Genomic DNA, 25,879 nt, shown 5'->3' on the forward strand with positions numbered 1-25,879 from the left:
TCATGTTTACAATGCACAACACATTTCTCAATATTCATTTAGCACATTTTAAATGACAAAAATACAATACAAAGCAAACAGCAACAGGAATTAACTTTGTGTACAGGTGTTGAAAATTCTCTGAAAAATATGATATGTGAATTTTCTCCCTATTCTTACATCTGTCACTGAATGAAACATAAGTGGCTCTGGAGAGTTGTATTCTCCCCACAAAACCGACTAATTAAGTTATTCTTTTGGAAATGGTAGTTCTGTTGTTTATTTCGACGGTGGGCACAATTTCTCAGAACAATATTTCTCTTGTTCGCATTGTTTGCCCCCTCATTTCAGAGTGCCTGTGAAAATGGTTCATGAGTGGCAAGTCAAGCAAGTTGCACAAGTGATTATTATGACCATTTGTGTCCATTCAAACCACACAAGGACGCACTAACCACTACACCCACTTTTACCCACAATGCTTAGTGGAAATTGTACAAAATGTAAGACCCTCTTTGCAACTAGAGGACATGATTTCTTAAGATTTTAATAATGCATTACTATTCAACCATTATATCCGCCAAGAGGTTGATTGGATAGTCCACAGTAAAAGAGACCTTTTTCATGAGACGAGACCTTTGGTAAATGTCTGAATGCATGCGGATGTGCAGAATGGTTAGAAAGGATCTGTCTTTGGTTACAGTCTTGACTATTATGACAGTCTGCATCATCCCAGTGAGGTCTTGCTTTTTGATTTATGTACAAGTAAATGGGGTTCTGTCCAATAGAGCTTTTTTTGTAAAACCTCCAAACTAGAGTCAAAGTTATGCAGCGTAACTGTTTAGAGAGCGCCGGTAAATGTTTTATGAGGGCAGCCCCTGTGCATCCACATTTAAACTGGGAGCCAACATTGAAATGTAATAAAGGATCAGTGTAAGAGGCTTGAGTAATGAGGAGTCAGTTGATAACCTGTGGATATAAAGACGGATATGGACAGCAGAGACTGCGTCTGGAAAGGGCAGGGGGATTCAATGGCTTGACATTATTAACTCCAGATATTTTTTTCTGAACGTGTCTTCAAGTCACTTTATATTAAACAAGGGTTTAATTGGCTTTCTGGTCTTTTTTTCTTTGGATCTGCAGTCCTTGTTTCTGATTAACTGTTCCAGTTCTAGTTATTTATTTGTTTGTTTTTATTTTTAATGTATTCATATTTATATATGTTTATTTTTTTAATTTAAATATGCATTAGTTATTGTCATTATTCATCATGACAAATTGCAACTTTTAAAATATGATCAGAAGCTTTAATTTTTATAATGCATGTTTTGTTACAATGATAAGTCAGCATCAGCCAGCCTAGTTCTGGGCAACACATTAATCTGAGAGTAATCAGTAAATGCATGGTAAATATTGTGCATAAATTCTTCACGTTCACATATTTTGGGCACCATGGAAGACTAGTGATTTTGTTGTTGTGAAGTCACCGGTTCTGACAACAAGTCACAGTCTGCCTCAGTGACCAGAATCCACTCAGCCTGAAGTTCACCTGCCTTTGACTGACAGGTCATCACTTTCCAGCTATAAAGATGACACTGATGCTGACGTTGTGCCTGAAGAGGCAAAAGATTAAAAATCTAAATGTTTATGATGATTACCCAGTATTCTGCTACATACAGAGAACATTTGTAAAAACCGGCATCCTAATTACTGTAAATAATGTGATATCCACTGTTGTTCACTCACTCTTATGTGTACTGTGTTCACCTAATAAATCAATCAAATAAATATGTCTCTTTCTTGTGCATTTGCCATGTGCATTTGTAAACAATTGTATGTACAAATACATTAAAATATACATTTATGAAAGCCGTTCGTTTCCTAATGCTATGGGCTATAGACTTGAGGAAATAGTCTATAACTATAAGGTTTTAAGTCAAAAGTCTGATTACACAAATATGTTTTCTCTATAATTATTTAAATCAGCCTTTTATATTAAATTGTTATTATTTTTTTTTTGGCTGAAGCTATTGGAGGCAAAAATCAAAACACTAAAATCAGTCATGACAGACCTTACGTTAAGAAAGGGTGAGTTAAAATTTGTTTTATGGTTTAAATTTTGCTGAAGAGCATAGACCGGATCCCCTGTGACAACTTACCCCATATAGTCGAGGACAAATTCACGTGTTCATGGTATTTTCTAAAGAAATTGACTTTCAAATAGAAACGTATATTTGCATAAATAAATAAACATTTTCTGCAGTAGCCTATAAACTGTGACTGACAACTAGCCCTAGTCTCCCCTATAAGAATAAAGATGTTAGCGTGGCTATAAATCACATACAGGCTGGAGTTGCAAACAAAAACAATTTAATAGGCTATTGTCTTTCTTTCTTTGTTAATCATCCATATAGCAAATGCAAACACAATAATACTTGTGAACGGTTCGTTGAACATAATTTCCCTTTAGTTAAGTCAAAATATTACAACAAAAAAACTAAACAAAGGTCAGATTTTACTCAGGCATTTGAGAAGCCGACTTAATGCCTTCAATGCATCCTCCGCGCTCATCCAGATCCTGGTCTGGATCCAGGGAATGGGATTGGGATGTGCCCTGCGGACTCAGATTGATGGACTCTGATACAACAGTAAGTTTGAAAGTAATGAAGAGCCACTCTAAACTTTGATAGAAGCGGGTTGAGAGCGCGCGTGCTGAGTGTGTTGTTAGGCGAATAAACGCCTGCGTGTTTTCTGAGCTTTGTGTCACGAGCGATTTAAACTTTTTAATGAGGTTGCTAGCGGCTAACTGTTGTAGCAGTTCGGCTAATCTGACTTTAGGAAAGAGTTCAACACATTCCTCTGCACTTATGAACTCACTGAGACTTTATACATCTCGTTATTGTTGTCATTTGTTGCGCTGCAAAAGTGTTTTGGAAATACTTAGCTTTATTAACTCGTGCATGTTTTGCTTCGGTCGGATTTAAAGGTAACTAGCCATTTTTGGGGGTGGGGGGATGCAAACATTATAAGTTAGTTTACTGTCTTGGTGTAATTGTCTTATAGCGTTAGTTGTGTATTGCCTCGGAGTCTGTGATACTTTTGGGCGCAATGTAACGTCGACCGCAGTGATAAAGAGACACATTTACGTTAGTTACAATAGATGCACTGTAACAAAATTATTCAACTGCATTAATCATCAAAAAAATAATTAGACATACTCAAATGTGAGTGTATAACGAATATACAATATAAATATCCTTTCACTAGCCCTGCTGTAATGTACTTTTAACAAACTTCAGTCTCAGTTAATAGGCCTTAACAAAAATGCATGCATGGTAATTTAAGAATAATAACAATAAAAAGTTAATACACTGCTAGAAATTTTTGTTTAATATTCAGCTTATTATCTGTTCCCATTTTATTTATTTTTTGTAAGTGCATTTTTGTGTACTTATTGTTTTATAATATCTTGAAAAGTAGCATTTGTTTTATTTATTGTGACGTTTTCCTTGCTTTTTGTCAACAGAACAGATGACATTGTAATATTAACAACTACTGTTTTTTTTATTTACAGTTATTTATCAGTTAGGCCTATTATTTTTATATATAGTAGAATAGAATTGTTGCTTATTATTCCTATTTGTATGTTTCCTGTGTTTACTCTTCCTTTGTAAAGTGACTTCTTATTTTTATTATTATTAATATTTATTGACCTTAAGGTTGTTTGATAGGTGTCTGCACTGCAAGAAAAAAAATCCATAGAAAGTTACCAGAATATTTTCCTTGAAGTTCACGGACATTTCCTTTAACCTTAAAACACAACACAATTTAATGCATCATTTAAAACAGGGCTAATTGTATTGTACTGTATTGTGAAAAAAAACAATGGAGAAAATTCCATTTATTAGTACATTGGGCCATATTTTTATAGACTCTTTCAGAGATGTTTTGCCGTATACTCTTGTCGGTCTATAACTGCTTCTTATTTCATTCAGTGACCATGGGAAGCGGCATTGCAGCCCCTCGAAAGTAATGAAGGACCGCTAATCAGCTCAGAAATGTCTCCCAAAGGAGTCGGCCAAAGTAAGGTGGAGGAAACGGCTGTACAGGTGGCAATCCGGGTGCGTCCGCTGCTTCCCAAAGAGATTTTGCACAACCATGAGAGCTGCATCACTGCAGACCCAGAGGAGAAGAGGGTCACCCTGGGCAATGACCGCCACTTCCACTGTGACTTTGTGTTTGAGGATAACTCTACGCAGGAGGATGTGTACACGGAGTGTGTTCAACCCCTCATCGAGGCCTTCTTTCATGGTTTCAATGCCACTGTTTTCGCCTATGGGCAGACAGGTTCGGGCAAAACCTACACCATTGGAGAAGCCAACATTTGTAAGTTTTTTTTTATACAGAAGTCAAACCATTTATTTATATAGCACTTTATAGGTATGTGCGATATGGCAAAAATATCATATTACTATTGTTTTTTCTTTTTATGAAAGACCACAGTCTTATCACAATTATTTTTCAAGTTACTGTGCTGTAAAAACCAGTAGGCCCTACAACTAATATAAGTAAAAAAGTTCTCAGGCTTATTGAAGTAGTCCGAACAAAGAAACAAATGACAAGCAATAGAACAAATATACAAATTAAATAAACAGTGGTTTAATATTTTCAGGTAAGTCTGTCTAACAGTAGCTTATTCAGATTAGAAATACTATAGAAACTGAATAAAGTAATCAAATGTAAAATATAAAAACGCATGAATGAAATCTACATTGATTTTTAATAATGATTAGCACTGAGTGATTTTCTCTTTTTCTTCGGTTGTTTGATTAGCATTAATGACAGACAGCAGCTGGTTTATTAGGCTGCTGTCACTTTAAGATTTCTCCCAATCAAATGTGTTTATGTAAATATTCACCTAGGCAGGCATTTTATTTTTGTGTGTTTTTGACTGTTTAGGCATGCACAGAAAGCCGTCTGTCAATTTGATTTTAATAAGTCCTTTAATCACTTTGCACTCTTCACTTTCTCATTAATCCATGTTGATATCTTTAAAACTGAAAGATGCGTGGATATATTTACATACAGACATATATAGGACACGTTTGGTCACAATCTCTGTTATTCATTAGAAAATCGTCAGATCGCCCACCCATAGAGCTTTATACAATACAGATTGCTTCACATTAATAAACAGCATTACAGTGTTTTAAAATTCATCAGTATATAGAAGTGCAATGTTTTTCTTTCATCGGAGGTGTATAAACAGATCAAAGGCATGCCTGAGTTCAGTTCCTTACAGCATATTATTAATTGGGCTTCATCTAGACCAGACACGATTCACAAGGCTAGTAAAGGCTTTGTCTGTGTCTTGTTAAAATGCTTCCATGAGTTTGCACGTTCGTGCTGCCAGCAACACCTCCCCCGGTTCATTTGCCACCGGTCCACTTGCAATCTGAGATCTTGCGTTTTAGCATTCTGCCTCATAGTTATTCATTAACCTGCTGTTGGTTTTTTGGCCGCAGCCGCTTTTAGGGATGACGAACAGGGCATCATTCCCAGAGCCGTGGCTGAGATCTTCAAACTGCTGGACGAGAATGACCTCATTGACTTCTCTGTCCGAGTGTCGTACATGGAGGTTTACAAAGAGGTCTTCAGAGACCTTTTGGAAGTTGAGGTGGCCAGTAAAGACATAAATATTCGAGAGGATGAAAAGGGCAACATAGGTAAGTTTGTGAGGGAAAACACAATTCTCCTCCAGTATAGAACAAGTAGGAATGTGCAAAATACACTACCATTTGGTAAGATTTTTTAAATGTTTTATAGAAGTCATCAAATACATCAAAACAGTGTTATCTTAAAATTATTATAATTTTTCTATAATACATTTTAAAGTGTATTTCTTTTCCTGTGATTCCAAAACAATTTTCAGCATTATTACTTCAGTCTTCACATGATCCTTCAGAAATCATTCTAATATGCTGATTTAGCGCTCCAGAAACATTTATTATTATTATTATTATTATCAATGTTGAAAACAACATATTTTTGTGGAAACAATGAATCTGTTTTCAGGATTCTTTGATGAATAGAAAATCAGCATTTATTTAAAATATAAATCTTTTGTAATATTATATTTACTTTCACTTTTGATCAATGTTTCTTTGCTGCATAAAAGTATTAATTTCGTATAAAAAAAACTTACTGACCATAAATTTCACACAAACTTTGACTTTTATCAAAATCAGTTCTGTGGGTTGTCAATTAATGACTTAAAAAAAACTCCCTGTGTAATAATTAAAGAGTATTTATTGTTTAAAATGTATTATTTGTTAATATCATATTGTTTTTTTCCCAAACAGTATAATCCTGTAACATTTTTATTAAGAATAGTTAGAAAATAGTTTTTAGACAATTTAATTACAGCTTAATTACAATTTAATTACAGCATGTCACACAGCAGGTAAGTTAAAATCATGTCAGCTTAAAATTCAGACATTTTAAGTTTTGATTCTTCTCCTCTTTTATTTTCTCTTTAATTTCTTTCTTTTTTATGTACTTGGTGTTTTGATTCTTCATAACTGCCTGTCTAGACAAGCTGAATAATCAGGAAGTTTTCAGAAAGTATTTTTGCAGTATGTGACTGTTCAGAAAAAGAAAGACATCTTTTGTGTTTACCCACAGTGCTTTGCGGTGTGAAGGAATGTGAAGTGGAGGGACTTGATGAAGTGCTGAGTCTCTTGGAGTCAGGAAAGACGGCCCGTCACACTGGGGCCACCCAGATGAACCCCCACTCCAGTCGCTCTCACACCATCTTCACGGTGCTTATGGAACAGAGGCGTGGAGGTTCTCGAGCAGCGGCTGGGACTGTGCAGATCCTCTCTTCCAAATTTCATTTTGTGGACTTGGCTGGATCAGAGCGCATCCTCAAAACTGGCAACACTGGTGAACGGCTCAAGGAGAGCATTCAGATCAACAGTGGTCTTCTGGCTCTTGGAAATGTCATTGGAGCACTTGGGGACCCCAAAAGAAAAGGCACCCATATACCATACAGGGATTCCAAAATCACCAGGTAATTTTACTAATTTTTAAAAAAAGACTGATGATTACTGTATAGTTGCAAGAAGATCTAGCCTTAATGGCTAGTAGTGTTTGCTAAAGCAAGAACCACTATTACTATTGCTTACTCTTAAAGGCAACAATTATTTTAGAAGTGTCAACAGAAAGTAAATCTTGTCTTTCTAAATTTTAATTATATATTTTTGTATAATCTTTCTACAATGTTTTTACAGAGAAAATAGCCTTAGAGGCTAAAACCAATTTCCACTGTCTTTTTTCTTTTAGGAATTTTAAACATTTAGTTTGTGACATACTTTTCAACATTTTGGGTTGTTAAGATTTTTTTTGTTTTTGAAAGAATTTTCTTATGCTCACCAAGGTTGCATTTATTTGTTTAAAAAACAGTAATATTTAAAATAACTCTTCTTTAAAATGTTTATTACTGTGATGTTCTGAGTAATTGTACACTACCTTTAAAAAGGATCAAAGAATCCTGAAAAAATGTTTTATGGTTTACACAAAAATATTAAGCAGCAAAACAGATTTCACCATAGATAATAATAGGAACTATTTGTGTCCCTGGACCACAAAGCCAGTGGTACAAGTCGCTGGGGTATATTTGTAGCAATAGCCAAAAATACATTGTATGGGTCAAAATGATCAATTTTGCTTTTATGCCAAAAATCATTAGGATATTAAATAAAGATCATATTCCATGAAGATATTTGATGAATTTCCTACCGTGAATATATCAAAACTTTATTTTTGATCAGATCCATCGCTAATTTAAAGGTGATTTTCTCAATATTTAGATTTTTTTACACCTAAGATTCCAGATTTTCAAATAGTTGTATCTCGGCCAAATATCGTCCGATTCTAACAAACCATACATCAATGGAAAGATTATTTATCCATCAGATGATGTAGAAATCTCAATTTCCAAAAATTGAAACTTATGACTGGTTTTGTGGTCCAGGGTCACATATATTGAGTATCAAATCAGCATATTAGAATGATTTCTGAAGGATCTTGTGACACTGAAGACTGGAGTAATGATGCTGAAAATTCAGCTTTGGCATCACAGAAAAAAAAATTACATTTTAAAATAGAAAACTGTTATTTTAAATGCTGATAATATTTCTGTTCCTACTGTAGTTTTGATCAATTAAAATAAATTCAGTCTGGATAAGCATAACACACTTATTTCAAAAACATAAACAAATCTTACTGGCCACCATCTTTTGAACAGTAGTCTATATATTGTTAGTTTGTTGTGTGAAAATGCTATTTTACCCTGTCCATCTCTGAATGATGCTCTCAGTGGTGTTTTTGTAGTCAAGTTTTGGAAAGAGGGAATGTGTAACATCACCTTGTTATAGTTAAAAGGCTTTTAAGATGTGTCAATCTGTGTTGCATCTTGTTGTCAGGATCCTAAAGGACTCTCTTGGAGGCAACGCCAAAACCCTCATGATTGCCTGCATAAGCCCTTCCTCCTCAGACTTTGATGAGAGCCTAAACACACTCAACTATGCCAAGCGGGCTCGCAACATCCAGAACCGGGCCACAGTCAACTGCCGGGGGGAACCAGACCGCATCGAGGGCCTTGAACTCCAGATCAAAGCGCTAAGACGAGCTCTTGAGAACCGCCAGCGCTCTGAAACCCGTATAATCGCTCGCTCCGACCCCGAGAAAAGACTTCGGCCCTTTGAACTGGACGTGAGGAAGCTGCAAGCAGAGAGCGCCCACTATAGGACTTGCACGGACTCGGCCTACAGGCTTTTGATGGAGCTGCAGGGTGAAGGAACTCTGAATGCAGGTCAGCTCCTGCGGGTGAAAGAGTGGCTTTGCGCCGTTGAGGAGGAACGCAGCAGTTTGACCTCAGCATCAGGGCTGGACAGCGGCATCGAGAGCAGCTCTACCGAGGACAGCACCGCACTGAAAAGAGGGCGGGCGGCACTGAACAACCAGGTTGGCTGCAGGCACATCCATTTTCAAATATGAATATTTTATGTTTAGCAATTAATCATAGAAAGGCAATAATGTATCTTGTCAGGTCATTATTTCTCAAGCATTAATTTCAGAGATGTTTAGATGTCATGAGGTGATTATCTGCGTAATTCTAACGGCAGTGGGATTTATTTATGCCAAAGGATCCTGACCATGTGAAAGAGGATTGGAGCGGAGACCGTGAGGACTACGTTTCCCAGCTGCAAGCCCGGATACAGCGACTAGAGCAAGAAAACACAGATTTCTTAGCTGCCCTGGAAGATGCTATGGAACAATACAAACAACAGGTGAGAGAATTGAAGTCTCTATCAAATTCTCTGTGGTTTTAGAAGTGTTTTTGAATGAAGATTTAATTATGCTATGTTTCATTTGGAGTTGGAAATGAATAAATTCTCAAAAGTCTTGGAAAAACTGTTTCTATAGCAAATAAGAAATTAGGTCTAATTAGGTTCTGCTTTAATTAGGTTCTCTTGATGGATCCTTTTTACAGACAATAATGAAACAGAGTTGGATCTATATACAATGAATAAACTTCATGAAATTAGTCCCAATGTTGGAAAAATAATTTTCTATCAATTTTAACAAGAGTTAAGCCATATGCAGTTTTGGAGTTTTTAGTAAAAAATAAATGATCAAAACATGATATAATTCAGCTATAATATTTCTCACTATGAAAATAGCCACAGAAGCTAGCTATCTATCTATCTATCTATCTATCTATCTATCTATCTATCTATCTATCTATCTATCTATCTATCTATCTATCTATCTATCTATCTATCTATCTATCTATCTATCTATCTATCTATCTATCTATCTATCTATCTATCTATCTATCTATCTGTGTAATTGTTGACTAAAACCATTAAAAATCAGTTTCGTTAAATAAAGCTGTAAAAAAAATCATTAGATGAAGATCTTAAACTAATATAAGCAAATATAAAATCTATCTATCCATCTCCTTCAAATTCTAAATGGTGCACAACACTGGTGCAATGCACACAAGACTTAAAACAACACTGGGGACATCTTTTGTATTTTCACCTGGTTGTAACTGGATGTCGTTTTCTTTCATTCCTAGAGCGATAAGCTACAGGAGCAGCAGGATCTAATAACGGAGCTTCACAGTCTGTTAGCCCAGCCTGGAGGAGTGGGGCTGCTCCACCTGAAACAGAGACCTCACACGGCTCCTATAAACTCACTACTGCTGACCCCACCCTGCGACAGTGATGTGGGCAGAGGCTTCGATAGACAGGTAATTGATATGTTTTGATTTGTCTCACAGCATCCTCGACCACAAACACACATCAACTTTAATTCAAGATACAATCCACAGCTGCCGCCACCTGGGCTGAGCTGTTAGTAGTACACAAACATCTTCAAACGCTTGCCACACACGCTGTGTAATTCGGTGTTTTGACTTCACCCACATACTTTCAGATGCAAACAAATTCAGCTAATTGTCAATGTAACATTGTGATGTCTTAACAGTCAATTATACACCCTGAACCCACTTTTAATGCTTATTTTTCAAGCCTGTTGTATGACAAGCTTGCATTTGATGTATTGTCTGGAGACAGGGTTATTTATTAAAGCAATAAGCCATGAGCGGCTGTGTGTTAAGCCTTGTTTGGGACGGCTCACTGCACATAAGAGAGATGTTTGTGTGCAGTGAGACTTGACCACTGCACTATTCTCCAAAACAACAGATGGCAGCACAGAAAAAAATAGCAGCTGAAACCACAGCGAAGAAGCACCTTGCCGAATTTTACATTTACCTAGTTAGGTATGACATTAATAGTTTTTTTTTTATTAGTTTCAATTTTAAAAGAGGGATAAAACCGAAACACTCAACAACCAGCATTTACAGTGACTTTTCTCTGGTTTTGTTTACATTGTACAAACCTAGTCAGAACTATGTATGTACATCTGCTGTTCAAAAGTTTGGGATCAGTAAGTCTTTTTAAAGAAATTAATACTTTTATTCAGCACGGACACATTAAAGGGGTCATATGATGCAATTTCAAATTTTCATTTGTCTTTGGAGTGTTAAAAGCTGTTTGTGCATATACAAAATCCATGAAGTTGCAAAGACTATAGTCTCAAACCCAAAGAGATATTCTTTATAAAAGTCACGACTCATCCACGCCTTCCTAAAAAGTCTAATTTAAACACATCCCCACATGTCTCCATCACTGTGTTGGAAGATTTGCATAACACCGCCCAAATGTTTCCGCAAAGAAAGATGACGTAACTTTAATTCTCGCTGTAGTATTGTTGTGTGTTTCCTAATATGGTTAGGGGTGTAACATTTGTCACATGCTTGAGGTATTCAGCCAATCACAATGCACTGGATAGCTGGCCAATCAGAGCACACCGCATTTTTTTCAGAACGATGAGCTTTGTAAAAATCAATGCGTTTCAGAAAGGCGGGGCAGAGAGGAGCAACAATAATGTATGGTATGTGTAAAATAATGTGTTTTTTGAACCTTAAACCACGTAAACACATTGCATTACACCAAATACACAAAATAATGTTATTTTTAGCATTTTCATGTGACCCCTTTAAATCAAGCGATCAAGTGAGAACAAACAGCTTTTCCACTGTTACAAAAAAAATGCTCCTTCAGATGAACCGTTTTGTTTCCACAGAAATAGGAAACAGCACAACTGTGTTCAACATTGATGATAAGTAATGTTTCTTAAGAAGCAAATCAGCATATTAGTATGATTTCTGAAGGATCATGTGACACTGAAGAATAGAGTAATGATGCTGAAAATTCAGCTCTGCCATCACAGGAATAAATTACATTTTATAAATTGTTTTTCTGCCAAATAATATAGTTCACTAGGATTATTATTGGTAAAATTGTTACAAATTGTGTGTGTGTGTGTGTGAGATTTTACAGTCGATTGGGTGCCCTAACAACCCCAAACACTTCAAATCAAATGTTTTCATATTGTTATTTATTATTTGAGCTTTCTGGTTTGGTTAAAGGCTGAAAAATATTTACTAAATACTTTATGAAATCCGTGACGAAAAAAATGAATAGGGAATATCTTGTGCTTTCTATGGGATCGATGTGTGAAATATGTAGTTAGAATATGTAGTAATATGTAGTTTTCACCTTTATGTGAACTCTTTTTAGGTTGAAATGTGTGTGTCAGTAGACAACGGCTCATTTTCAGACCAGACCCAGTGGGACAGTGGACGAGGAAACACTCATTATGAAACTTCTGGGAAAGGAGTGAACCGAGATGAAGATGGCCATGTTCAAACCGTCAGAGATAAACGGAAGTATGTAAAATGATATTAATCTAGTTCTAATGAGAAGGTGAATGGCTAATTGATATCAGCATTGCCATGATTCTTGACAGATCCATCAATGTAACCTGGACAAAGAAAGATGCTCCATTGCTCCAAGGGTCTTGTGCTGGGACCAGGGCAACCCTGTCTCAGGCGTTTGGACTCGGCCATCCTCTGGGTCTACAATGCACCAGACGCACATGTGAGTTCAACGTCCTTGAAAACATTTGACAAGGGTCTCCGTGTTTGACAGTAGAGCACTGGCCTACATTAGTTTCTTTCCAATATTCAGTCAGTTAGCTTTGATTTGCTGTGATTGATTCTCCAGCTAACAGCAGCATTGGCGAGAGCTCGGTGTGGGAGAGCGTGAGAGGTTTTGGAGGCGAGATCTGTTCAGAGAGAGGGCTTCTGCAGGCACAGCAGAAGATAAGAGAGCTCTCCATCACCATCCGTATGAAGGAGGAACTCATTAAAGAGCTGGTCAAGACAGGTGAGGCTGTTGAGAAAACCTGCTGCTCAGAAGTACCAGTACCAAAATAAAAGACGGTGTTAAAACAAAACAAAAAGAAAAAAAAGTGCATTCTAAAGTATCTGTTGTGTAGAGTACTGACTCAAATACCTGAAAATATTTGTGTGCACCTTTTATGATAATTACATTCATCTTCATTGGAAGAGCAGTTTATATATGTGACCTGTGCTGGCAAAATGAGTCACAATGAGCATATTATCAAAAATGAGTAATTTCTGTTTTCACATTATCCATTAAAAGACCTTCAAAATGATGAAAAATGACTGAGCTACATTTATCTCAAAATTGAGTTTAAGTTTTCTGAAGGTTCCAAAGCAAAATCACCTAGCAACGCTGCATCTTTTCCTCCGGTTATTTTCTTAATGATAATTCCTATATTAATAATCACAATATAGCAATTTGTTTTGTTTTATTGTTGTTATTATAAATAAGAACAGATGCAAAACACTACGCATTACCTTTTTCATTGTACATCTAAACAAAAGCATTCAAGTAAGAAAAACAAAAAATCAAATGTAAAAATCCCTTTTGTGTGTTCATTACAAATAAATTGATTATTAAAACTACAAAAGCAGTTCGACAGGCAGCCTATATATTATTTAGACCGACTGTACTGCACAGATCCAGTATAATGTTACACAGATGTTTTTCCCAACAGTTCCTTTAATGTTCACTTAAAGCGTAACAGATCATTTTTGCGTGAACACTTAAATACTGCAATTCTGTCGAGACCGGGCACTTCGAATGGTCAACGCGAGAAGCAAGCGGTGAAAAGGTACTCATCTCAGAAAACTTACAAATAAAGATAATTTTAGATGAATTTTAGAATTACTATTTGGAACTTTGGGGATTACTAGACGACTAGAGTAGACTAGTCCACTTTCATAGGCTGGTTTTGTTAATACTCATTCTCTTGCAAACTATTCTATCTATTTTAAATGACTATTCTAATTTTAACTTAAGATTGAAAGAGTTGGTGGAAGCTTAGTGGTGTTGACAGTGAAATAATGTGACAATGGTTTTCAGCCTGACTTTAGCTTTTTGTGGAGATTATATTTAAGAAAAATACATCTAAGGATCGTAAACCTTTGCTGGTCATAGAGCTTATTTTCAGCAATGCAAAAGCCAGTGGAAACCTCCTATTGGTTTTTTGTCGAGAGACTCAGGGTAATGCTTACAAAATTACATCATCCCTGCAGCACTTTTTTTTGCCCTACTAGTATGCAACTAATCAATAAAAACTTTAATAATGAAAATGATTGACAACCAGTTTCATCATTTATTAGTCAAGTCTTTGTGCTGTGCAATCAAGAACCTTCATCAGTTGTGACACTTTACAGCAGTGAAAAACACAGTTCTATGAAACAAAATGGCAAGGTCACAGAGCTAGCATTCACAATATAAGTTGTCCAAAGCATGGGAGCATATTATATTAAATGCTTCGTTTTATGTGCCCAGTGTTTGGTGACAGATGCTTGTGTTGTTTTATGTCCTTAAGGGCCGCTTGACTTGTTTAAAGTCTTAATGTAAAAAATACACTTTTATTTTTGTACAAAGGCACCCCATCTCAACATATCCAAGCATGAATGTGATCTCAGATGGCTTAATTTAATGATTTGATTTAGATATTCATAAAGAAATACATTTAATTTTTATTTAATTGCATTAGTTTCACAACAGTAGCTGTTCAGTTTAAACTTGTGAATTTGTCTTTGCACATCACCATTCAAATATTTGGGGTCGGTATTATTATTATACTATGTTTTTTTTAAAGTCTCTCATGCTCCTGAAGTTTGCATTTATTTGATCAGAAATGCAGTAAAACAGTAATAATGTGAAATATTATTCATAACTATTTTCTGTTTAAATATATTTATTTCTGTGATGCAAAGCTGAATTTTCAGCATCATTACTCCATTCTTGAGTGTCACATGATCCTTCAGAAAACATTCTGATATGCTGATTTGCTACTCAAGAAATAGTTCTTCTTAACAGTTGTGCTGCTTCATATTTTTTCAGGATTTTTGATGAATAGAAAGTTCACAAGAAGAGCATTTATTTAAAATAATTTTTTTTAATGTCTTTTACTCTCACTTTTGATCTTACTGGCCCCAAGTTATGAGTTTATACTTACCAGTGTTTTTTCCTGTGGTTTACAAATCTTCCTGTTCTCTAAAATGATCCTGTCCTCTCTTTCTCTCTAGGTAAGGATGCCCAGGCCATGAACAGGCAGTACAGTCGTAAGATCTCTGAGCTGGAAGCCGAGGCGGAGCAGGCCCGTGTGGAGCTCACAGAGGCACAAAAGCAGCTGCAGGACCTGGAGGTTCAAGGCGGCCGTGACGCTGCTGATCGCTCCAAAGCTCAGGAGTGCAGGAGGAAAATCGCAGCTGCGCAAAGCAAAGTTCAGGTCTGTGTCTGGCTGCTTTGACTTGCCGAAAGGCATCATTATGACAATCCCCTCTAGAACGGTTTTAGGGTTGTCAGCACACCAAAATTTCAGCATTTTGAATATCACATCATGAATTGACCAAATAGAATGACTTAAATGACATTTGAAACAGGCCTTACTCGGTCATAAAATAAATTAAAATAGCCACTTTTAGGTTTAGTTATCATTTGTGAAGAATCTTTGTGCGAACAAAAGTGACGGAATTAAGAAATGTTCTTTTTTAGTGAATATTTACGAACTGTATCAATTTATAATACTTATTCTGTAGATTGTGGCAATACAAGTTCAATGCAAAACTAGATTCTGGCAGTCTATATGTAGCTCTTCACAGGTGCTGTGCTTTCAGGTGTTGAAGCAGAAGCAGCGGGACACTGCGCAGCTGGCCTCCCTGTCTGCGCAGAGCGAACGGCGCGTGCAGGATCTCGAGAGGAACGTGCAGAACATGAAGCAGCAGCAGGACCTTCTGCAGCGCCGCCTGCGAGAGGAGAGCCAGCAAAAGAGACGGCTGGAGAGTGAGATGCAGAAAGGAAAGCACCGAGTCAAGGTGAGCCGAGTGTTGCATTCGGTCTTTTATCAGCGCAGGTGGGAAACGGAGCCTGAGAGAAATCAAGAGTATAAATGGAATTATAAGTGAAGTGTGTAATTTATGCTTCACTAGCAGTGGAATTGCAGAAATAATGATTGTTTCCAGACAGTTGCTGTTTTTCTTGATATAACAAATAATGTATACACTATTGTTCAAGTGTTTAGGGTCAGAAAGAAATGTATACTTTTTTTCAGCAAGGATGCATTAAATTGATCAACAATTTACATTAAAAACATTTATACTGTTACAAAAGATTTCTATTTTTAAAAAATGCTGTTCTTTTGAATTTCTATTTATCAAAAAATCCTGAAAAAAAGCATTCAAAATATTTTCAACTTTTTTCAACATTGATAATAATAAATGTTTTTTGAGCAGCAAATCAGATCATGTGCCACTGAAGACAGAAATAATCAGCTTTGCCATCGCAAGAATAAATTAAATTTTAAAATATATTGAAATAGAAAGCTGTTGTTTAAAATAGTTTTTACTGTATTTTTGAGCAAATAAATGTTGCCTTGGTGCCTTTCAGAAACATTGTGCTTTTGAACAGTAGTGTATAAAATATAAAACACTAAATGTGCTTGCACATTTTATCCATAAAATATAAAATGTAGCTATTTTTCTGTCTTGTTTGCTTCAGATCACGTCTTTCTTTTTGTATGGTGCTGCTACTGTTGCAGAAATGACACATTTCTTGTTTTTTTGGAGTGTTCATCAGTTTTTTCTTCTTTCTTTCAGGAAACTGTGTTCTGTTCTGTAAGGGCCAGCATTAGTCATCTGCGTTTCTGTATTCTGAACAATAATCTACAGCAAAACCTCAGCCTCTCAGTTATTCTTGTCGTTCAATAGAGAGTCATTTACCAAACAGCCTCTTTCTCTTTCTCAAAGGAGCTGGAGATAAAGAACGAACAGCAGCAGAAAATTCTGAGGATTAAGACAGAGGAAATCGCTGCCTTCCAGCGCCAGAGGAGAAGTGGAAGTAACGGCTCGCTCGTATCACTAGAGGAACAGCAGGTGGGTTGAGACCGAAAAACAAAATCGTGCTCCTTTTCATCAAACCCTTCCCACAGCTATTACCCAGCAATAAAATATTATTTTTAGATCTGTTTACTCAGTCATAGTGTTTAACAGTTTGACTGACGTTTGAAAGAATTTTATTATAGTTTCCTTGTGGCTGAGGGTAGGTTTCAATAGCTTGTTTCAACATGTTCAGAGTTCAGTTTGCTGCACAAATTCCCTCTCAGTCTGGTATTGGTTTGTGCTTTGTTATTTATCTTGGAGCAATGCATTTGCTCTTTCCAAGATCATGTTTGTGGGGTTGATTCCCAGGGAATTAACATATACTTAAAATGTAAACCTTGAATTCAGTTCCACTTTGGATAAAAGCATCTGAAGAATAAATTCAAAACTTATTGAGCATATATTTAATATGTAAATAATGGCATTCAAATTATCTGTGGTTGAGCAGAAGATAGAGGAACAGAAACGCTGGCTTGATGAGGAAATGGAGAAGGTTCTGGAACAACGACGCGGACTTGAAGACCTGGAAGGAGAGCTGACCAAGAGAGAAGAGATCTTAGCCAAAAAAGAGGCCTTGCTCTTGGAACGCAGTGGCCTGGAATCCAAAAAGCTTCGCTCTAGTCAAGTCTGTAAAAACAATATGGCTTTGCTTTGTCCCATTTCCCACCCCGTTATGAGTCTTTACAAGTTGTGGTATGGTCTGTTCTCTCTGCAGGCTCTTAGTAAAGACCTGTTGACCTTGTCGAGCCGAATTGAGTCTCTGGAACGGGAGCTGACTGAGAGGAACGGTCTGCTGCGCAGTAGCAGTGCTCAGGACTCCGAGCAGATCAGACAAGAGATCTGCAACCTCCGGCAGGAGAAGGACCTGCTTCTCAAACAGAGGGTGGAGCTGGACGACAAACTGAGACAGGGCGACCTGCTCTCTCCTGAGGTGAAAATCTTAACTTTTAGAAGTCTTAACTTTCAGAGCTGCAACAGCTTGAGACGCTCTACACTGGACATGACAAAGTGACTATTACAAATTCATGTGACCTTCACATCAGAAGTAGCACAGTCATGTCAGAAATAGAACAGTGCATCAGCAGTATGTTGCACCACATCCAATCTAAACAAAATCATTATTTAGTGTCTTTCTTATTGTCTGGTGTAGACACAGTGTTAGAATTTCCCAGATAACATTGTTTTAATTCATTAGAATGTAGAGTTTTGGGATTTCTAAGCATTTTAGACATTTTTAAATTCTTATCCAGATTTGTTTTGCATCATTAAAATTCTAAGGACTTGTTCACACAAAACCCTTTTTCTTGCGTCTCGCAACTGTAAAATACAAGAATGCTATGGAAGCAGATTTTTCTAAATAATACTTTATGCAAAAGAAATGATGCACACGTGTAGCCAAATTCATATGCATAAAACCTAATGTGCACAAGAACAATTTTTATATCAAAAAATATACAGTATCTCACAGAAGTGAGTACACCCCTCACATTTTTGTAAATATTTTATATCTTTTCATGTGACAACACTGAAGAAATGACACTTTGCTACAATGTAAAGTAGTGAGTGTACAGCTTGTATAACAGTGTAAATTTGCTGTCCCTCAAAATTACTCAACACACAGCCATTAATGTCTAAACCGTTGGCCACAAAATGAGTACACCCCCAAGTGAAAATGTCCAAATTGGGCCCAATTAGCCATTTTCTCTCCCCGGTGTCATGTGACTCATTAGTGTTACAAGGTCTCAGGTGTGAATGGGGAGCAGGTGTGTTAAATTTGGTGTTATCGCTCTCACTTTCTCATACTGGTCACTGGAAGTTCAACATGGCACCTCATGGCAAAGAACTCTGAGGTTCTGAAAAAAAAGAATTGTTGCTCTACATAAAGGTGGCGTAGGCTATAAGAAGATCGCCAAGACCCTGAAACTGAGCTGCAGCACGGTGGCCAAGACCATACAGCGGTTTAACAGGACAGGTTCCACTCAGAACAGGCTCGCCATGGTCAACCAAAGAAGTTGAGTGGACGTGCTCAGCGTCATATCCAGAGGTTGTGTTTGGGAAACAGACATATGAGTTCCCTCAATGAACTATATATTACCAAAAAGTATATTCATAAAATGTTTCACAAATGCAAAATACACTTCATGGATGTACAACTGTGCACAAAATGTTGTTGTTGTTTATCATGTTTATCGAATCTGAATCTGCAAATCATCCATGTGTGAATCACCTTGGATTTGCAACACTCAAAGCACAGCGTAAAAACACACCTTGAAGTATATGAAGAGACATGAAGAATTTGTCATATTTGATATTTCTCAGTTTCCAAACTCAATCTCTCCTCATCTGTGTTTGATCTTTAATATTCCAGATTTAGAATGTCCTAGCTAATTTTAGGGTGGAATACAGTATATGACTTTGCCCAGATTTTCGCCCCAATTTGCAGTCTGGAGGAGTCTTAAAGTACTTGAGTACTTGTTGCTTAAAGTACAAACCAGTCTGCAAACTTGTCCTGCAGTGATTAGCTGGTTCAGGTGTGTTTAATTGGGGTTGGAGCTAAACTCTGCAGAACAGTGGCCCTCCAGGAGCAGGATTGGACACCCCTGTTTTAGGCAGTTGGAATAGACAAATTTAACAGAAAAATCATGTACAGTTGCTTTAAATGCTGTTAAAGTTTAAGAATTCTAAAATGTTAAATTCTGGAATTAGAATATCATAACCACATTTGTGCCATAGAATGTTAGTATTCTAAAACTCTTGGTAAAAACAAACATTGTTTTCATGATGTTCAAATTACATTTTTTTTAAAGCTGCACTGTCCTCTGTTAAACATCAGGAAGAACGAACACTGTTCCAGTTGGACGAGGCAATCGAGGCTCTGGATGCTGCTATCGAGTACAAAAATGAGGCGATCACCCAGAGACAGAGGCAGCTGCGGGCATCAGGCAGCATGCTCACCCAATGGGAGATGAATCTGATGGCCAAACTCGCTTACCTGTCTGCCTCTGAAACTAGAGCTCTGCTTTGTAAATACTTTGATAAGGTCAGACACCATCTGAGTTTCCTCAAATGATCGTTTGTGAAGTTTATAGGGTGACACTTTAGTGTACTTGTTCATGGTGGGGAGTTTTATTCAAAGTCATGCAATCTATTATCAGTTGGCAAAGCATTGTAATGCAGCACTGAATCCTTGTTAAACAATAACAACACTTGCACGTCTGTTTTTATCTCAGCCACACATTAGCTTCTAGCCTGTGTGGTCACATCTGTTTTGGCAAATGTAGACACTGTTAACAACACGTTTTCTCACATTATTTCCATATTCACGCTGCTATTTAATAGAAGTAAGTTTATCTGTTTAACACATTCGGGAAAGGCAAAGACTTGTGCAATTGTGTGATGTTTTTTTTTTTTTGTTTAACGGCATGTTATTGTGAGAAGCATTTTACAAGTAAATTGAAATATTTCTTTATTCACTTGACCTTCAGCTAAGAATGTGACTGTTATGACGCTTTGTGTGTTTTGCAAAGGTCGTGTGTCTTCGTGAGGAGGAGCGCAGGCTGCAGATTGCTCTAGCTGAGCTGGAGCTGAGAGTAGAGGAGCAGCAGAACTTGGTTGGGTGGTTGGAAGCAGCTCTGGAAAGACAGCAGCTCGAGGCAGACCGTAGACTCACTCAGCAGCAGAAGGAACATGAGAGAAACATCCAGCTGCTGCTGCAGCAGTGCCGAGGTTTGAGTCCTGAGACTACTGCAGTTTTCAGGGATAGTTCACTCAAAAATTAAAGCTTTCATCATTTACTCATCCTCATGTTGTTCCAAACCTATAAGACTTAACACTTAACACAAAAATAAGATATATTTAATCCCTTTCCCTCTTTTGAAAATCCAGGTAACCAAACTTTAGAAGATCCAAAAAAAAGTTCAAGTTCAAGTTTATTTGTATAGCACTTTTTACGATACAAATCGTTGCAAAGCAGCTCTACAGGAAATTAAGTTTCCACAATATATTTATATATTGCAGAACCTTTATATATTTAACGTATGGCAAAATTTGGTAATTCTGTAGGTAGCGTTGGCATCCTCTGAGGTCCTCTGAGGGGTTGGCATTATCTTTTCTCAGGTGTTCGGTAATCTCAGATCATTTAAGGGTTGGATCCAGACTGAAGCTTCTGCAATTCCTAGTTACCTCGGGATGTTAATGTTCAACCCAAGCTAAAGAATAATAATAATGTACATTTGATCAGATATAACTGCAGTACAAGATTATAAGATGCATTATGTGAATGCTTGGCTAAAGAGATGTGTCTTTAATCTAGATTTAAACAGAGAGAGTGTGTCTGAACCCCGAACGTTATCAGGAAGGCTATTCCAGAGTTTGGGAGCCAAATGTGAAAAAGCTCTACCTCCTTTAGTGGACTTTGCCATCCTAGGTACTACCAAAAGTCCAGAGTTTTGTGACCTTAGGGAGCGAGTTGGATTGTAGCGTGGTAGAAGACAAGTTAGGTATGCAGGAGCTAAACCATTTAGGGCCTTATAGGCAAGTAATAAAATGTTGTAAATTATACGGAACTTAATAGGTAGCCAGTGCAGAGACTGTAAAATTGGGGTAATATATGATAATATTTTCTTGACCTGGTAAGAACTCTAGCCGCTACATTTTGGACTATCTGTAGCTTGTTTATTGAAGATGTTTATTTCGAAGCTTGGCAATGTTTCTAAGATGGAACAATGCTGTTTTTGTAACATGGGAAATATGATTTTCAAAGGACAAGCTGCTGTCTAATATAACACCCAGATTTTTGACTTTAGAGGACGTCACAGTGCATCCGTCTAGTTGCAAATTGTAATCCAAGAGATTCTGTGTACTGTTTTTTGGTCCAACAAGTAATATCTCTGTCTTATCTGAATTTAATAGGAGGAAATTATTGAGATGACTCCCCATTTAAATGAACAAAGTGGTATCGATCGGACAGGTAGGATCTAAACCATCTTAAAGCATGCCCTTGAATACCAGTATAGTTTTGTAATCGATCTATAAAAAAGCTATAAAGGTGTCTCAAAATTAATCGAGCATTTTTATCCTGATCCAACTGAAGAGATACAATCACTTTATTTGATGTAGAGATTTAATTTAGGCTCTTATTTACATCTAAACAATGATCGACACATACATTGAGCACATCGCATTTGGCAAACATACCAGATGTAAATAAAATCCTAAATTAAATATGCTCATTATGCAAACTGATCGTATCTCTTTACAAGTCACGAGATTAAAACTACTCGATTCATATGGATTCGTTTACGCCTATATGACATTTTGGGTCTTCTAAGTTTTGGTTACCTGGACTTTCAGTGAAGCGATAGAAACCTCTCAGGTTATATTAAAAATATCATAATTTGTGTTTCATGGATTAACCAAAGTCTGAATGAGAGTAAATTAAATTTTAATTTAATTAAAGATTTTAATTTCTGGGAGAAGTATCATTTTAAGCACATTCACTAGATTTTATTTATCATTATTTATCCTTGGTTATAAAACATAGCCAGTGTTATGTAATTCAGTGCAAAACAAGACTTTAGAACATATCTCGTTTTTGTTTTATTTTTTATAGAAGCTATAGAATGAGCCAATATCATCCATGAATTCACAAATCATTATGAACATGTAAGGTGAACGTATTGGCAATTTATTGTTTCCAGAGCAAATGGATGAGGGTTTGGCTGGTAGACAGCGGCAGTATGAGGGATTGATCCACAACCTCAGCAAAGAGCTCAACTTCTGCAAAATAGCCAATCAGGAGCTGAACAACAAACTAAGGGAAATGTGTGGCCCTGTAAATCACGCTGGAGAACAAGGCAAAGGTGAGAACTGCTGCCACTCAATAACTTTTTTTTTTTTTTCTTATATATTCAGTGTTTTATCCAACATTTTTATTTTTCTATGGAAGAAACGGCAGCTTCTAATTTAAATTCCAAGTTTTCAGTTTTTTTGTAATGAATAAATTGAACCGTTTTCTTCATTACTTCTTGTACAGTTTTTATCTTTTGTTATTCGGACCTATTATTTTCTTTTGAAAGTGAATCAAAAAATCTCAAGCAGCATGTCTGAGCTTCTTTTATACACTTAATGGAAGTGGATTTATACCATCAAAGCTGAAAAAAAGCATAATTGAAGAATAGTTCATTTGAGTTCATTTGTGCATCGCATTCAAGTCCCTGAAGTCAGTATGGGAGGAACAGACTGATATTTAAGTCATTATCTCCTGACCATCTAGAACCAGAGTGCAAAGATCTCATTTATGCTTGTTTAGTTATACTAGTGTATATATATGCCTTGGATGGTTGATGGATAGTGTTTTAAGGAAAAAATATTGGTTGTGTCATGATCGCTTGCAGTGCATTTGAAAACGTGACTGCAAATCGGTTTGTTTCATGACGTAAAAAAAATAATATGGGGATGGAATGACATTTTTGTGACTTTTTGCTTTTAATGTGCCAGGGGCTCCATTTGAGTATTGTTGAATGGTTTGTACACCTTTTCTCAGGTCCAAACTGTGACAGTCGGCTTTCGAGCGGGGTCCAGGGCAGATTTACTGAAGATGCCAAGTCTATGCTTGATACAGAGAGAGTTCAGAAGTCAAGAGAAGAGATGCGAGAGCTGGTACATGCCCCTCTTCCACCAACATGGAGGCGTTCTTCACTCCCCACGGAGGACCAGTACAGCATGGAGGAGCTCAGGCAGAGAGCATCTTGTGAACTGCCAAATAACAGGATAATCCAGCCCAGTACGAATTCCACACACTGGAGCGGGACAAGACCACGGAGAGAATTAAGGAGATCGAGCCTCAACACAGGACCACTTCATTCCAGTTCAGCAATAATTGATGTTCGGAGAAATCCAGTGTAGTTTGTATCTTCAGTGTATTGTACCAGTAATCCACGGTTTTCAGAATATCGCCTTTTTATTGCTATAGATTACTATAACAATTGTAAATTGTTTATTTGTACTTTTTCATTGTCAGTAATCCTTGGAATGTACTTTCGATTCATTCGGTCACATTTCAAGCACTTTTCTATTCAACTGTTGCAGGTTTCTGACTCTTTGGACACATTTTTAGTGAATGTAAAAGGGTTTTTCTTTCATAAACCATGAAATCAACATGCCTTGACAGAAAATAAATGTTTTTAAAAAATCCTTAACCAGATCATATGTTATTTTAAAAACGAAAAATAAATAATAGAACATAACTAGGAAGCAAGATTATTAATGTGTGTGTGTGTGTGAATTTTGAAAAGATGACCGAGCCAGCCAGGAGTCGAACCTGGAATCTTCTGATCCGTAGTCAGACGCGTTATCCATTGCGCCACTGGCCCATATGACTACGGAGTTGCGACGGCGTCTATATACTGCATGTATATGCATTGAAAAATCTTCACTGTACTAAAGAACGGCGTAAAACGCAATGCCGTCAGCAGAGATGTGTAAAATAACTATCATCTTTAGCGATTATGCTACGCAGCGGCTAATAGCTACGATAATTTGTGCTCATTTTTAGTAACAGTACCGCGTCTGATGTTAACCATTAACAGGCAAAATAGTTTGTAGTGGGTAATTGTCTGGGTAAACCTGAATATTCTGACTCGAAGCGACTCTTGATTAAAACGTCTTGTTAAGTGATCGTTTGTGTGTTTTCGCCCTCTTCTGAGCCGCCTGTGGATTGGAAGCGATGCTAATAAGAACAGACCTTGCGCCCTCTGGCGGTGAACAAACTTGCTCCTGTAGCTATTGTTCAATCTTTGGTGGTGTGACGTGTGACCTGCAGCGGTGTCTCGCGGGCCTCGTGGCCTAATGGATAAGGCGTCTGACTTCGGATCAGAAGATTGCAGGTTCGAGTCCTGCCGGGGTCGCAGTTTTAAGGCTTTGAGGATAAGTCTAAATAGATATTTACAATATTGCCATTTTAAATTTTACCTGATATTATTAGTGAGTCATGAATAAATAAATGAGCTGATTATAAGCTGCACGCTAAATTTAAATGTGTATTTTTTTATGCAATAAGAGTTTCTTCACCAAAGTATTTGTGCACAATGTGCACATAGTAGGCTAGGTTACTTAAACTGTTTAGCTAGAGCACTTAAATATCAACAAAAGCACTGAAAACCAATGCAAAAGCTTTTAATTTGCGTGTAAAATGATGCGTAGCCTAAATAACCACCAGGTGGCGGCATGACACCACACTTCTAGACCACTATACAGTGTGATAACTTTGTGTATTTCACCCACTTTGACGTTTTTCGGTGAGAAAGTTGATCTTAAAATAGTGTTCGGAAACAGAAGAAACATATTTCGTTTTAAAAGAGTAAGGATATTGCTAGTGCTACAAGTTATAGTCTTTCTTATATTCTATATTCTGACATTTTAGGGAACCAAAACAGTTTTATCAGAAGAGCAACGCAAGGAGTCATTACGGACAAAAAGTTTTTGGTAAATTGAAAAATACATTATTTGGCTGTTTAGGCCTATGCATTTTTTTAATATAACTAATCCACTTACATTAACATGCTTTAGCGTTTGCATGATCATCTTAAACCTAAAGTTGGATTTTCTTGTCATAAATGAGCACATGTAAATCCTATGTTTCTCTATATAGCAAAAACAAAGAGAAACTTGGCTCTTTGGCTCTTTGTTTCAGTGTCTTTTGTTCATTTATGATAAAGAATGAATAGCATTAGCTACTTTTTACAAACAAATTGCCTAAATGATTGCGATGTCGTTTGACGTTGAAATGTGAACAAAAATAGTAACAATTAAACCCAGCAATATATATAACCACATATAATCTATATGGCTGAAGAATACGCACTTGTAAGATTAGACTGTATTAAATAAAATGTATCTTTTTTTATATCATTTTCTCCCTCCAGGTGATAAAATAAAATTATGCAG

At 36.8% G+C, this 25,879-nt stretch overlaps 1 protein-coding gene across 1 annotated transcript; it reads left to right on the plus strand.

The window, feature by feature from the left end:
- Positions 1 to 2,501: 2,501 nt before the first annotated feature.
- On the plus strand, positions 2,502 to 24,194 carry LOC306883562 (kinesin-like protein kif7). Its single transcript, XM_079438919.1, has 19 exons — positions 2,502 to 2,624; positions 3,972 to 4,362; positions 5,502 to 5,702; positions 6,661 to 7,048; positions 8,463 to 9,003; positions 9,186 to 9,329; positions 10,124 to 10,297; positions 12,192 to 12,340; positions 12,421 to 12,551; positions 12,678 to 12,839; positions 15,083 to 15,285; positions 15,674 to 15,871; positions 16,802 to 16,927; positions 17,382 to 17,558; positions 17,649 to 17,864; positions 19,767 to 19,973; positions 20,461 to 20,659; positions 22,633 to 22,794; positions 23,478 to 24,194. The coding sequence occupies exons 2-19, from the start codon at positions 4,035 to 4,037 to the stop codon at positions 23,837 to 23,839; spliced, it is 4,068 nt and encodes a 1,355-aa protein (XP_079295045.1). The 5' UTR covers positions 2,502 to 2,624; positions 3,972 to 4,034; the 3' UTR covers positions 23,840 to 24,194.
- Positions 24,195 to 25,879: the final 1,685 nt, after the last annotated feature.

The sequence above is a fragment of the Barbus barbus genome (assembly GCF_936440315.1).
Source record: "Barbus barbus genome assembly, chromosome: 2".
Lineage (NCBI taxonomy): Eukaryota > Metazoa > Chordata > Actinopteri > Cypriniformes > Cyprinidae > Barbus > Barbus barbus.

Bases quoted from the DNA above. Each gene is read 5' to 3' on its own strand.
- LOC306883562 (XM_079438919.1), top strand. From the start codon at position 4,035: ATGTCTCCCAAAGGAGTCGGCCAAAGTAAGGTGGAGGAAACGGCTGTA. The intron at 9,004-9,185 runs GTTGGCTGCAGG...TTTATGCCAAAG, and splicing joins GGGCGGCACTGAACAACCAG to GATCCTGACCATGTGAAAGA. The intron at 9,330-10,123 runs GTGAGAGAATTG...TTTCATTCCTAG, and splicing joins TGGAACAATACAAACAACAG to AGCGATAAGCTACAGGAGCA.